The following is a 13,057-nucleotide window of genomic DNA, read 5'->3' as shown; positions in this document are numbered from 1 at the left end:
GTGACGCAGAGGAAGTTGACCGCAACTATGGGGTTCGAGTCCAGTTTAGAACGGTTCCAAAAAGCAAATAACACAAAAACAAAAGCCAAAAGATAAAATAAATAAGTAAATAAGAGGGTGAGGATGTGGTAAGATCTGAAAACATGGTGAAAATCAGAAGGGGTTCTTTTTCTGGATTGCTTTTTTAAACTGTCGGTTAGGTCTAAGGAAGTGGGTGGTCGCTGGTCAATCGGTGCTATTGGTTGGGATAATGCCAGTGGCGGGGGTGTCAGTTGTTGTCGGTTGGTCAGTCAGTCAGTTGACAACGGCCTCTGGTGGATTTACACGAGAAGAGCAGGCACTAGTTCCACCCGCGAGACAAATTAGAGATTTCAAAAAGCATACACAGCAGCCTCTGGTGGACTTGCAAAAAAAAAAAAAAAGAACTGGGACGTATTTGGCGCTCTCTAGAAATGTTTATATGGCTACGTTTTCAGAATTAGCCTGGATTGAAAATGTGGTATACTTGCATCTAATCTTTAGTAAAAGAAACTGTACACATTGTCATTAAAGGTGTGTTTACGATTTGGTTTAATCTGTATCTGCACGTTTTGTTCTGTGCTCTCCTCTTTTCTGTCTCTATCACAAGTTTTCTCATGTCAACTGTTTTTCTTCCCCCGTCTGTTGTTTTTCTCCATTTCACTCATCTCAGTGTGTGACCAGTTGGCCCTGGGGGTTGCGGCAGTCTTCGGCCCTTCTCACAGCTCCTCGGTCAGTGCCGTTCAATCCATTTGCAATGCCCTAGAGGTGCCGCACATCCAGACACGCTGGAAACACCCGTCTGTGGACAATAAAGACAATTTTTACATTAACCTCTACCCCGAGTACACCTCCATAAGCAGGGCTATCCTGGACATTGTCATTTTCTACAAATGGAAGTGCGTTACTGTGGTTTATGAGGACAGCACAGGTAAGTGACTGCTGTGGTTTTAGAAATGTGTGAGTTTTAAAAAAAGGTTATCTGAAGGGCGGCTCAATGAGCTTTTTTGAGGTTTTGTTGAGAGCCGTTTTGAAGTGGGATCTTCACACCTTTGTGCTTCAGCAGCTTTAAAATGAGACGCTGGCAGGTCAGGAAATGTATTCTGAATTCTCTTTTCTGCTGGAAAAAGTGACTGATGTCCACATTCTGTTATATTTAAAACAAATGGTAATTCAGACTGAATTAAATAGTAACCCCAGCATTACTGACATTGTCTGTTTTGGATGCGGGTCAAGTTTTATCGGCAAACATCAAACCAGTATAAAGACTCCAATATATTGAAAGTATATTTTTAAAATGGAAGTTTTAAATATACGGCATACTGTTAAACCACAGACACTATAAACTTTGAGCAAACAAACAGTAATGTTGATCCTGAAACAACATTCCAATCAGCCAATCAGATTTAAAGGAAACATTTAGAGTTTATGGTAAGTTTGAGCTTACAGAGAAGGTTATGTGCTCCTACATCATTGTTGTCCAACTGTTATTCCCATCTAATTTTGGGAATAATTTACAGTTAGGATTAGGTTTAGGGGTATGGATTATATTTTCCAACAGGAAGGATGTTTCAGAATCATCATTCAGAATCATCAAACTACCTCTTTATCAAAATCATATTATTTATAATTCAGCTGAGCATTACCATCTAATTAGCATGTATTGTTTTAAATAGCAAACTGCATTTAATTTTTACATCCATTTATAGCCAGAGATTTAGGCTGAATGCACAAAAAAATAATGCTTGCTTTTTTGTTATGCTACTTATTAGGGGTGTCAAAATTGATTGTTTCTTTGGTGCACCATGATGCAGATGGGGACAATTCGATATCGGTTCAGTAATAGATCATAACCGTTTATTACGTACTGATGTCATTTATCTCCTATAAACAATGTCGCAGTAGAATACTATGGCGAAGGAGGTGAGGGCGAGTAAACAACGCTGTTACTACTTAAAAGGTACATAATTATGCACAGCTCAACTGTGCATAATTATCGCGGCCGTTTGCTGGAAAGTCTTTCATTTACACTGAAGAAGGGACAGGACACGAGCCGCTATTTCATAACTAAGGAGAAATGCTGTAAAAATTTATCTCTGCATCTTTCTCTCACTTTGGACATTTGACCCGCTGGTGTGTTTGTGAGGTAACTTTTCTTCTCCACTCGGCTGTTAAAGCGATACTTGTGGATTCAGACACGAGCGTGCCTCAGGTGCGGGTTTTTTTACTGTCTATTATGGATTACCTGTGATAACTGTGTACTATGCACATAAAAACTGTAACAGTGGCTGTTCTTCCCGCGTCACTCATCGGTGAACAACGCTTTAATTTCTAAAGCCAATCACAGCCCTCTGTTGAGCGGGTGAAGACAATGACCAATCATAAGGGTGTAAGACCTCGTCTGAAAGTGCTCAAAAAGGAAGCGGGATAATATTTACTTTTTAGTTTATTTGCAATAAATCCTCATGCTTTCTTCTGTGCAGGTATTACATCTTGTTATCTTTGAGCAAGTAAAATTAAAGGTACAATTCATATATCTGACTGCTTGGATTAAAGGACAAAATTGTATTACAAATAATATATAAATAAAAAAGTATTTAAAGATTTTAATAAAAAAAATATCTTGTTGTTGTGAAGAAAAAATCTAATTATGTATCGAAAGCATAGTCAATACACCAAGATACCGGATTGAACTGATAATCATAACCAAACCGTCAGACCTGTGTAGGTTCACACCTCTACTACTTTATTAAAAGGAGCTGAAACAACACAATTCTTTAAGTTTTTTAGAACAGCTTAATAGTTTTAAGTTCAATCCACCTAAATTTGTGAAAACTAATAAGTAACTTAATTCCTTCATTTTGTATCAACACAAACCGTAGGTGTCAGGATCAGTAGCGATACAGCAGTTGCAGATCACTGGAGAACTACAAATCCCATAATTTTCCTCACACACACACCAGTTACTGTTCTCTGCCTGATTACACAGACACAGCTGATTCTTGGTTGATTTTCAGGACTATAAAGACACATCATACTCTTGGCTGAGTCTTTTAAGTCTGTAACTTTACAAAGTGTTTCTTTGTCATGTCTTGCCTTGTCTAGCCGCGTTCATTCAAACAAATTGAAGTAAACTTTACACTTGATCTTGTTAAAGAAAGAAAGAAATTCTGCTTTTATGTACAAGCGTTGCCCTTTAGAAAACACATAATAGTCATTTTACACCATATTTGATAGAACTGGGTCAGGATTTACTAACAAACTGTCAGTTTGGCATTAAAACTATACTGTTGGTATTTACTACACACATGTAAAGAAAGAAAAGACATACTGCATTTATTGCACAAGTCAGTATGTAAATGAGAAGTTACATCTTTGTTCTTTAATTTTGTGCATTACATTCAGGTGCAAATGTCCTTAAAAGTAACCAGAAATAAGTGCTAGGCTACTTCTGACAAAAATGCCACAGGTCAAATAATTTATGCCCAGAGGATGCCTCAGATCCCCCTAGTTGTGTCAGGATTTCTCTATCCATGCAATATCTCCTCACTCTTTTTATTCTTCGTGGCATTGTGGTATAAATTTATATTTCAGTGAGGATCCACTCATGCATTTAATACATCCGTGTCAACTTAGATTTTTTATTCATCTCCTGGGTTTTCTTTTCTTTGCCAATGGACAGTTCTGTAACCGCTTTGATAACAGCAAACGTAAAGGTGAGAAATTGCGCAGAGCCAGAGCTCATAACTGTGTAAATGTTGATTTTTCTTTAATTAACAGGGAGCTGTCACTCACAGCCTTTACATTTAACATCCTGGCTTTAAATCCCAGCATTGAAATGCACAGCGACGAAACGTTTCTGATGCGGCTCTGGCAAGTTTAATGCATGATTTGAGGAGAGAAGTGTTCATTTGTTTTTCTAGGTCACTTTGGTTTACGTCACCCTTGCCCTTATCAGTTTATTTCCGTTTGACTGAGCATCAGACAGTCTTTCATTTTCTATATATTTTTGGACTTTGTGACCTTTTCTAAATCAAAATGGTGCTGTGAAATATTGACTGAATATTGAACATCTTCTCCCACGTTGTTTACTAGTGATAATAGTCATGCGTTTAGTAAACTTTGGGCTTGTGTCAGCATTACAATCAGGATTTTAATGGTTATTCAAAATCATAATTATTATTTTTTTCTCAAAGAGATGATAAAATGTGCCCATTAAACACCCTCTTCCACAATAATGGAACGAGCTGTAGATTTAAATCAACATGACATCAAGTGTGACTTTTTTAATACATTTTTCTGGTCAGTGTTATGCATAATTCAGCATTATACTAAAGAATATCAAAAGCTTCACAATGTAATAACTTTCTCTGCCTCTGAGGGGATTTCTGTTTTGATGTAATCAAGGACACACAGATAGGGCAAATATAAATCTATCCAATAAAGAATCATAGAATCTTTCACTCCGTATATGATTCCAAACACAATAATCTTTATTAGGAGTGCTTGATTATGGGAAAAAAATCATAATCATGATTATTTTGGTCATAATTGTAATTGGGGATGCAACAATTATAGATTTTGGTTGTACGATTATGCATTCATTAATGTTAAAATACTTCTAGTTTAGAAAATTACATGAACATTTCTTACATTTTAAAGTGGTATTTATTGCTGCTCAGTAACCAATTAATACAGCAAAAAAAAAAAAACAACAATAGTTCATTTGTATTTGAACTTAAAAAAAAGGGATTCTTTTGGTTTATTTTCTCAAACATACGTAATAAATTACATTAAAAAGAAATGATAGAACAATAAATAAATAAATAAAAATAAGAATAAATTTTAACAAATTATTTAATATAATCTAAGCTACATATGAGCTAAGTATTTCAAGGAGAATAAATGTAGTCAAAGGCTGCTGAATCTCTGTCTGAAAGGCACTTTTGATAATTTATATCACAAAATTGTTTGGTATTTTCATTTTCTATTTTTTTTCTTTTATTGGAGTATAAATGTATATATTCCATACTAAGCATAAAGCTGATCAGTCTGGTTCTTGTCACGTGACTCACGGTGCGCTCGTGGGTGTTATAGACATGGGCCGGTATAAGATTCTGACGGTATCATAACCTTTGATAAAAAAAAATATCAATGGTGTTGTAATTGCTGCTCTAATATATATATATATATATATATATATATATATATATAAATATATATATATATATATATATATATATATATATATATATATATATTTTTTTTTTTTTTTTAATCTCTTGGTAAAAAACAACAAATTTTTCCCCTTGAACACAACATATCTTATTTAGCGAAACATTTATAATATATTATCAGTAAGCATGTCAGCATGTTGCTCCCGATGTGCGCATTGGAAATAACAAACATGAGCACAATAAATATGCGATATGTAAAGTTAATAGCCTCAGCCATAGTTAATACAGTATGCATGGGTATTAACCTCAGTGTACAAGCCCTGAACTTTAAACTAGCGCACAGTTGGCATAACTTTTAGTTACTGCAGTTTTGTTCCGTGCAGAAATGTGGTGTTGAGAAGCCTTTACGATCAATTAACCATGATCAGTTTAAAGCACAATTAATAGTGAAATCAATTAATTATTGCATCCCTAATTGTAATTATTTAAAACGATATATATATAGAGAGAGAGTTATTCCTCCCTGTAATTAAGGTTGCTATTACACCTTCAAAAAAGATCATTAAATTTTATAATTCTTAATACTAAAGCAACATAGGAGCAAAAAACAAACTAACAAAAAGTTCTCACAATTATGGAACAGGAAAAAAAAAAACAATTGAATAAATATGTTAAATGCTTTAAGCATCTTTAGGCTAAGAAAAACTTTATTTGTTTCATATTAAAGCTACAAAAGTCCTTCAGTCAAAAGCAGTGAGTGATTTTGTCTTTGTCTTTTGTTGTTTGATTAGTAATGATAAAAATATAGAAATAAACTGTCGCGTAACAGCCATGCTGTTCTGATTGACATGCCTTTTTATTCTTAACTCTTTACATTAATTTATTATACAACAAACAAGGGTTAATATGAATAAACACTGAACACTGCCTTTTGACACATTTTTGCATGAATCTGACCATTAAAGCACTTACCCTAAGATGACTTTAGATGTGTGTGCTCTGCTCATCTGTGTTATCTTTTGCAATTTTAAAATCATGAATGAATTAAATACACATCTGTAAATGAGATGCATCCCATGCTGCAAAAGTTACAGTTCATACTTTTACTCATTTTTATGTGAAACTGAGCTTTGCAGCACAATAAATTCTTAGCCTGTTGCTGGAAAGGGGGCCCGATATGATGCATTAACCGTTTTATCTCTATTACTTAATGCTTTTTTCATAATTGTTGAAAGCCAAAATTGAAACTGAATTTCGATTAAATGCACAGCCCTACTCTATGATATTTTATGATTCTTTCTTAAAATTAATCATCATTAATCGTATCCAAAATAAAAGTTTGTTTTGACATAATATACTGTATATTTTCTATGTATTTGTGATACACACACATACATAAAAACAAACCTATACAAAACTATTTAGTTACATAGATACTTATATATTTATATATATATATATATATATATATATATATATATATATATATATATATATATATATATATATATATATATATTAAATATGTGTATATGATACAAATATATATATATATATATATATATATATATCTAAATATAAATAAACATTTTCCTAAAAAAATCCAAGACTGTGTGTATTCATATATACATAATAAATATATACCATGTATGTGTAAATATAAACAGTACACACACTGAAATGAAGTCAAAACAAACTTTCATTTTAGATTCAATTAATAAAAATTCATTTTTGCCCAGCTCTAGTATTTATGTTATGCATTTATGAACATCTGTCCTGTGTCACATAGTAAATCAAATCCTCTTCTTCTGTTAATTAAAAAATCCCACACTGCATCAAAAAATAATCATATTATATGCAAATTCGCCAACACACTTCATGCGATCCCCTGATGGCATCAAACTAATTTGGTGAGTGAATCAAATGCAGACAAACAAGCCTAGAGTTTAATAGCAAGCACAAGTCAAAGCAAATGGAAAACTGTCCTGCAAACAGTTCTATTACTACAGCTTAAAATGAACATGCTGACACTAGAGCTATTGTAAAATTGCTTGCATCAGATAGAGTCTGTGTCAGATTGACCAGTTTCGAAACGATTAGTGCGTCTGATTCATAGCCAGTGACTTGGATCAAAATCATTAGGAGAGCTCAGGGAACAGATGCCAGCTCAAATTTACCCTAGTATTTACACATCACACTGTCTCAGCTGTAGTGTGAGATTTGTCTTGGATTCCTGTGAGTCCGCCTGTTTGAAAAATACAAATTACGCTCAATTTTATGTCAGGAAATGTTATTGATAGCATATTTATGATCATCGCGTGAAAGCATGTCATTACATGGCCAAGTCTAAATCAAGGCAAATAGCTGTTGTCTGTAAATAAAAGGGTTTCATACCTTCCATTGTTACTGAGCATCAAAGGAATTGAACTTTTTGCTCTGGAGTACAGCAATCCTGTTCCCCAAATCTGCGTTTTGGTTCTTATGACTGGCATATTTCTTTATCCATGTCATTTACTCTGAACTCGTGTTGTAGCGCTGCCTTCATAAGAAATTCATGTCTCTAATATTAGTTTGCCACTGGTTTTATTGAATTTTCAATACGGGAGACTGCGTGGAACACTTTCTTCAAAATAATATAGGGTTTTCATTCTGTAATCCAATTTAGAGGCCTTTGAAGTTTGGTCACTGAATTTTAGAGTTAATTATTGAAGCCACATTAATTATTAAATGGTTAGAAGGCTCAACGAAATGGACAATGTGTTAGAACGCTTTGACACCAGGTTCGATTGCCTGGTCGAAATTCGTGTTCAATTAATTCTGAATCACAGTATGTTTGTGTCATCTGCCAATTGTTTACTGCTGTTGCTAGGTAACAACAGTGGTAAGTTGGATGCTGTTGCTGGCTTGTCTCACATTTGAACTCGGAACATAATTTTGAACATTTAATATTTTTTTTTATTAAACGAGTGGTGCACACAACTGTTTGTCACAAATGTATTGCATTTTGATCCTCAGCAATTGCAACTTACTGTGAGGATTTTGTGTATAGTTATGTTCATATCAGAAACAAACTTTACTACCTGGAAAGGCTGTTTCTGTTACCTTAATTTAAGGCTGTACAATATATTGTTTCAGCATCGATATCGCAATGTGTGCATCAGCAATAGTCACATTGCAGAATCTGCAATGTTCGAGTTGGGATTATAGTTGACCAATTGAAAACATCTATCTGTCATTTCGAATTTTAACATTAATAGAGTGATTTTTTTTTTTTTTTTCAATCAATAGTGTTTTTAACGATTGTGCTTGTGTGCGAATTCATGCAAATTTATATTATATTGAAAAATATATTAAACAAATTGTAAGCATAGGTAAATAGAATAAAGCAAAAAGAAATAAATGCATGAATTAATGTTTTTTGGGTTGCTGGAGAATCTAACCGGATAACCCGCTTTGAATGTTATTTAATTCAATTCATCATGTTGTCACTCGATTGAATGGCCATTATCAGTGGTTATTAGCTTATAGATATGGGTCAGTAGGGGCCTTTTGCGCTGGTAGGCTCAGAAGACTGTTATTATCAATCCACATGGTTATTCAGCTATAGGTCACATACAACTGTGGCTGGAAGTTAATGAAAATATTTTATATTTATTTATTAATTTTCCCATTTATTGAACTTTATTAATATCTACCCCTACCCTAAACCCAACTGTCACAGTAATGTAAAAACAGATTTAGATCTGGGGTCTTCTTTATAAGGATTGCTTATTAACCATGTGGATGGATGAAAACAGCCTTCTGAGCCTACCAATAGGCGCAAAAGGCCCCTAATGGCCCATATCTATCAACTGATAACCACTGATAACAGCCATTCATAGCACAAAACAAAACCATGGCAATGTCAGATTTTCCAATATCGTGCAGCCCTAGTAGTTTATACCACAGTATAATATTGAGAAAAACAAAATAAAACATGTTACATTCACAATTACTTGTAACAACCCCTAAACTTAACTCATATTCTAACCCCAACCATATAGTAATTACATGTTAGTAATAATTAATATTTCTCATTGTTTAAATTAATAGTTATAATGTAACCACATCACCTTAAAACATATTGTAACCCAAAATTTTAATTGAAGTTTATTTTAGCTTTGCGACTCTCATTAAACAGTACAGGGACCCCTAAATTTGATAGATGAACATCTGAATCTAAGCTTGTCTGGTTGTTAATGTCCTATAGTAATTGATGAGTTAATAAGGAGGAAATCAGTGTTTTGAACAATCAATATTCATTCACAGTGTTGTCACATTTTAAAGTGTAAATGTTACATTTGATTGACTGATCTGTGATCGAGCCTCTTTAACGCAGCGGCTGCTCACTTATAGCGATGTTGTAATTTGTTAATTAGGGCTATTAATTAAAATAAACTATAAAAGATTACATGCAGAAACTTGTAACCTTGGCAAATAAAGGACATTAAAGGCTTGTATCTAAATATTCAAACTTTACATGAAAAATAAGTACAGAAGCAAAGTAAAAACACTGTACTGTGAACTGTAAATAACATGGAACAAACTACATTTTTCTGCCTCATAATATAGACAAAATCCACATTGGGTTGCAGTTGGAAGTTATTCAATCCAAAAACTCAATGTGGGTCTATTTGGAGTTTTAAGTAAAAGTGTAATATTACACTGTCTCAAACTATTATAAATATTGATCTCCCGCTAGTGTAATTGACAACATGTATCATGAAATACAACAGAATACACATAAGGTTGTTAGAAAATGTTTTGTTTTGTTGTCAAGAAAATCTTTAGATAATTACTCTACCTGACAAAAGTCTTGTTGTTGATCCCAGTTGTAAGAGCAACAAATAATAACTTGATTTCTAGTTGATTATTTGGAAAAGAGACAGAAGGTAGATTTTTATGCTGAATCATCTGTTGGCCTGCATCCCAATCATCGCAAATACTGCAGAAGATCAATTGGAACCCACATGTACCCAAGATTCTCACAGAAATAAGTCAAGTTTGTTGAAGGAAAAGTCATAGTTTATTACATTCTGTATAAGGGCGTGTGAGAGATCTGTAGAGTGGATGGGAGCATCAACAGCCTGAGCTATCAAGACATTTGTGCTGCCCATTACAAACGTCAGGGAAGGGGAAATTCTTCAGCAGGATAGCTCTCCTTTTCATTCTTCAGCCTCCAAGTGAAAGTTCCTGAAAGCAAAGAAAGTCAAGGTGCTCCAGGATTGGCCAGCCCAGTCACCAGAAATGAACATTATTGAGCAAGTCTGTGGTAAGATTGAGGAGGCATTGAAGATGAATCCAAAGAATCTTGATGAACTCTGGGAGTCCTGCAAGAACGCTTTCTTTGCCATTCCAGATGACTTCATTAATACGTTATTTGAGTCATTGCAGAGATGTATGGATACTGTTGTCTAAGTTCATGGGAGTCATACACAATATTAATTCTTTTTCCACTGCATCATGACTTTATATTCTATACGGTTCATTTATTTCTATTTATTAGGCAAAGGCAGATCTTACTGTCCTAATTAAATAATTAAAAATCAAGGCCTGATCATATTTTATTTTGGTAATATAAGCGTTATCTTGAGGCCTTTGCGTTTCATATACAGCAAGCCACCTCTGATACAGTACCAAGTCATCAGCTAGAAGTCAACTTATTTTTTGCTGTTCCTAAAACTGGAGACTTTTGTCAGGTAGTGTGTATAATACATTGGAATAAAAAGGATATTGATAGGCAAGTCATGATGCCAAAGTGTGCCTCAAATTACATTTGACACCAGTTGTTTACGTCTTTCCATAAAGCAAAATGTCCACATTTAAAACCAGATGCTTTAAAACATAAGCTTCTACATATGAAAATTAATAAAGATTTTATTGTACTTCAGATTAGCAGAAGCTGAGGCAACAAAAATAATGCTGTGTAATGAGCTGATTTATAATAGTCACAATAACATTGTTGCTGAAATCTAAATAGTAATTAGCTTTGAAAAATACTCACTAGTGAGGCATTACTGTCCAACAGTGGTTGTGATTGTGTTTTTTCGAAGGCCATTGCATCATGTTGCTTTATGGATGTCTGAAACCCACAGCCCTCTGGTCTTTTGATCCAGCATAGACGGAGCCATTAGGCTTTCACCATGCTACTTTTTAAAAGGATATTTCTGGATTTCTCCAGCCTTCACTGCCATTCTCAGGTCTGATGGAATTACTAGAGCGATTTAGAGCTGTCTGCAATCATACTTTAGTGAAAGTATCATGGGTGAACATTATTATCTAATAACACTGAGTGACTCTTACTTACTAATGCCTTTGTCAGGTCTGTTTGACTTTTAGATAACGTTTTGACCTGCTTCACTTGAACGCATCGTTTTTCACCACTATAGACTGAGTGCTTTGATTAAAGAGAAGCTGGAAAGAAAAAAAGAATCTGATTGTTTGGTATCAACGGAATAGATGAGTCCCAATTTATGGGCCCCGTAAACATCTGCTATCACACTGGGGAAATCAAAAGTGTAATTACTGCGGCTCATGATGAGTTTGTTTCTCTTCCATTGCTCCCCACCTTCAATCGCTCTTTTGTGTTCTGCCGTTTCAAGGTTTAATGCGTATGCAGGAACTGATCAAAGCTCCATCTAAAAACAACTTGAAGATCCGTATCCGCCAGCTGCCGTCGGGAGGAGGCGACAGTCGCCCCCTTCTGAAGGAGATGAAGAAAGAGAAGGAGTTTTACGTCATCTTCGACTGCTCCTACCAAGTAGCCGCCGAGCTTCTCAAACAGGTGCGGCGTTCTGAACTTTTCCTGAACTCAGTTTGAAATGGATTGAAAATGAGAGTGAAGTGCTCTTGCGTGCTGAGAGCCAGCGGGATTTCAGAGTTGTACTTTAAAGCAGATAAATGTAATACAGTAGTGTGCCATGCTCCTTTATTTTTGAATTCTGCTGAATCTGACTTATTTCACACTCAGCCCTTTCTTTCTCTTCCGGATTCTTTCCGAAACATGGTTTGTTGTGTTTGTCTCTTGCAGCTGATGTCAATGGGCATGATGACGGAGTACTATCATTTCTTCTTCACTACATTGGTGAGTCTGAAAAGCTCCCTGCTTGCTATTAATCAGAGCTTTTCATAACATTAGATGATAAGCAGGCGAAGCGGTTTTCTTCTTTTTCTGTAATTTCATAATTGGTGCTTGTCAGATTGTACGGTATGACCCCATTGACAGGAAAACTTTATGTGCCCTGGGCAACAATTGTTTTTCATGTCAGACTGTACAATGTTCATCCTAATTTATGTTTGGCAGCACTCACTGGGTGTTAAATATCACAAATTGTATTCTGACATTTTTATTGAAAAATCAAACTGAAATGGTGGCAGACAATTGTAATGTTGGAAAAGGTTGAAAAGCAGTTAAGAGTTTCTTGAGTCTGCTGTGGCATTAATAGAGGGGCATTTGTCTTTTCGAAATCAATTATGAGGAATGACATGAATAAATTACATTTAAAAATATACTGAAGTTGAAATCAGTTATTGTAAACTATAATCATAATTCATGATAAGTGAAATTTTTCCTGTATTTATGAACATATGAATGCATCTTTCGAGAGCATAAAATAGGACTGCACAATACATCATTTCAGCGTCGGTATCGTAATGTTTGTGTCTGCAATTGCAAGAAATGCAATATTGGGATTAGTTGGGATTATAGTTGACCAGAAACCACAGGTCAAAACATGTGGAGACACTGCAGAATTTAACCAAAATAGAGTGAAAGTTTGTCATCTGCATCTGTTTTAAGACCTGTGACTGCGAGCATTTTAAGA

General features: G+C 34.6%; 1 protein-coding gene across 19 annotated transcripts in view; it reads left to right on the top strand.

Annotated features, from left to right (window-relative positions):
* The window catches only part of grik1a (glutamate receptor, ionotropic, kainate 1a), a 105,685-nt gene that overhangs the window by 36,669 nt on the left and 55,959 nt on the right, over positions 1-13,057 (top strand). For all 19 annotated transcript variants that reach the window (XM_073914784.1, XM_073914779.1, XM_073914781.1 and 16 more), the window contains exons 3-5: positions 692-949; positions 11,837-12,018; positions 12,265-12,318. In XM_073914784.1, the coding sequence (XP_073770885.1) occupies positions 692-949; positions 11,837-12,018; positions 12,265-12,318 (494 nt within the window). The remainder of the gene's footprint in view (positions 1-691; positions 950-11,836; positions 12,019-12,264; positions 12,319-13,057) is intronic.

The sequence above is a fragment of the Danio rerio genome, chromosome 10 (assembly GCF_049306965.1).
Source record: "Danio rerio strain Tuebingen ecotype United States chromosome 10, GRCz12tu, whole genome shotgun sequence".
NCBI lineage: Eukaryota > Metazoa > Chordata > Actinopteri > Cypriniformes > Danionidae > Danio > Danio rerio.
Note: the sequence above shows the minus strand (reverse complement) of the source record. Positions and strands in the feature narration are given on the sequence as shown.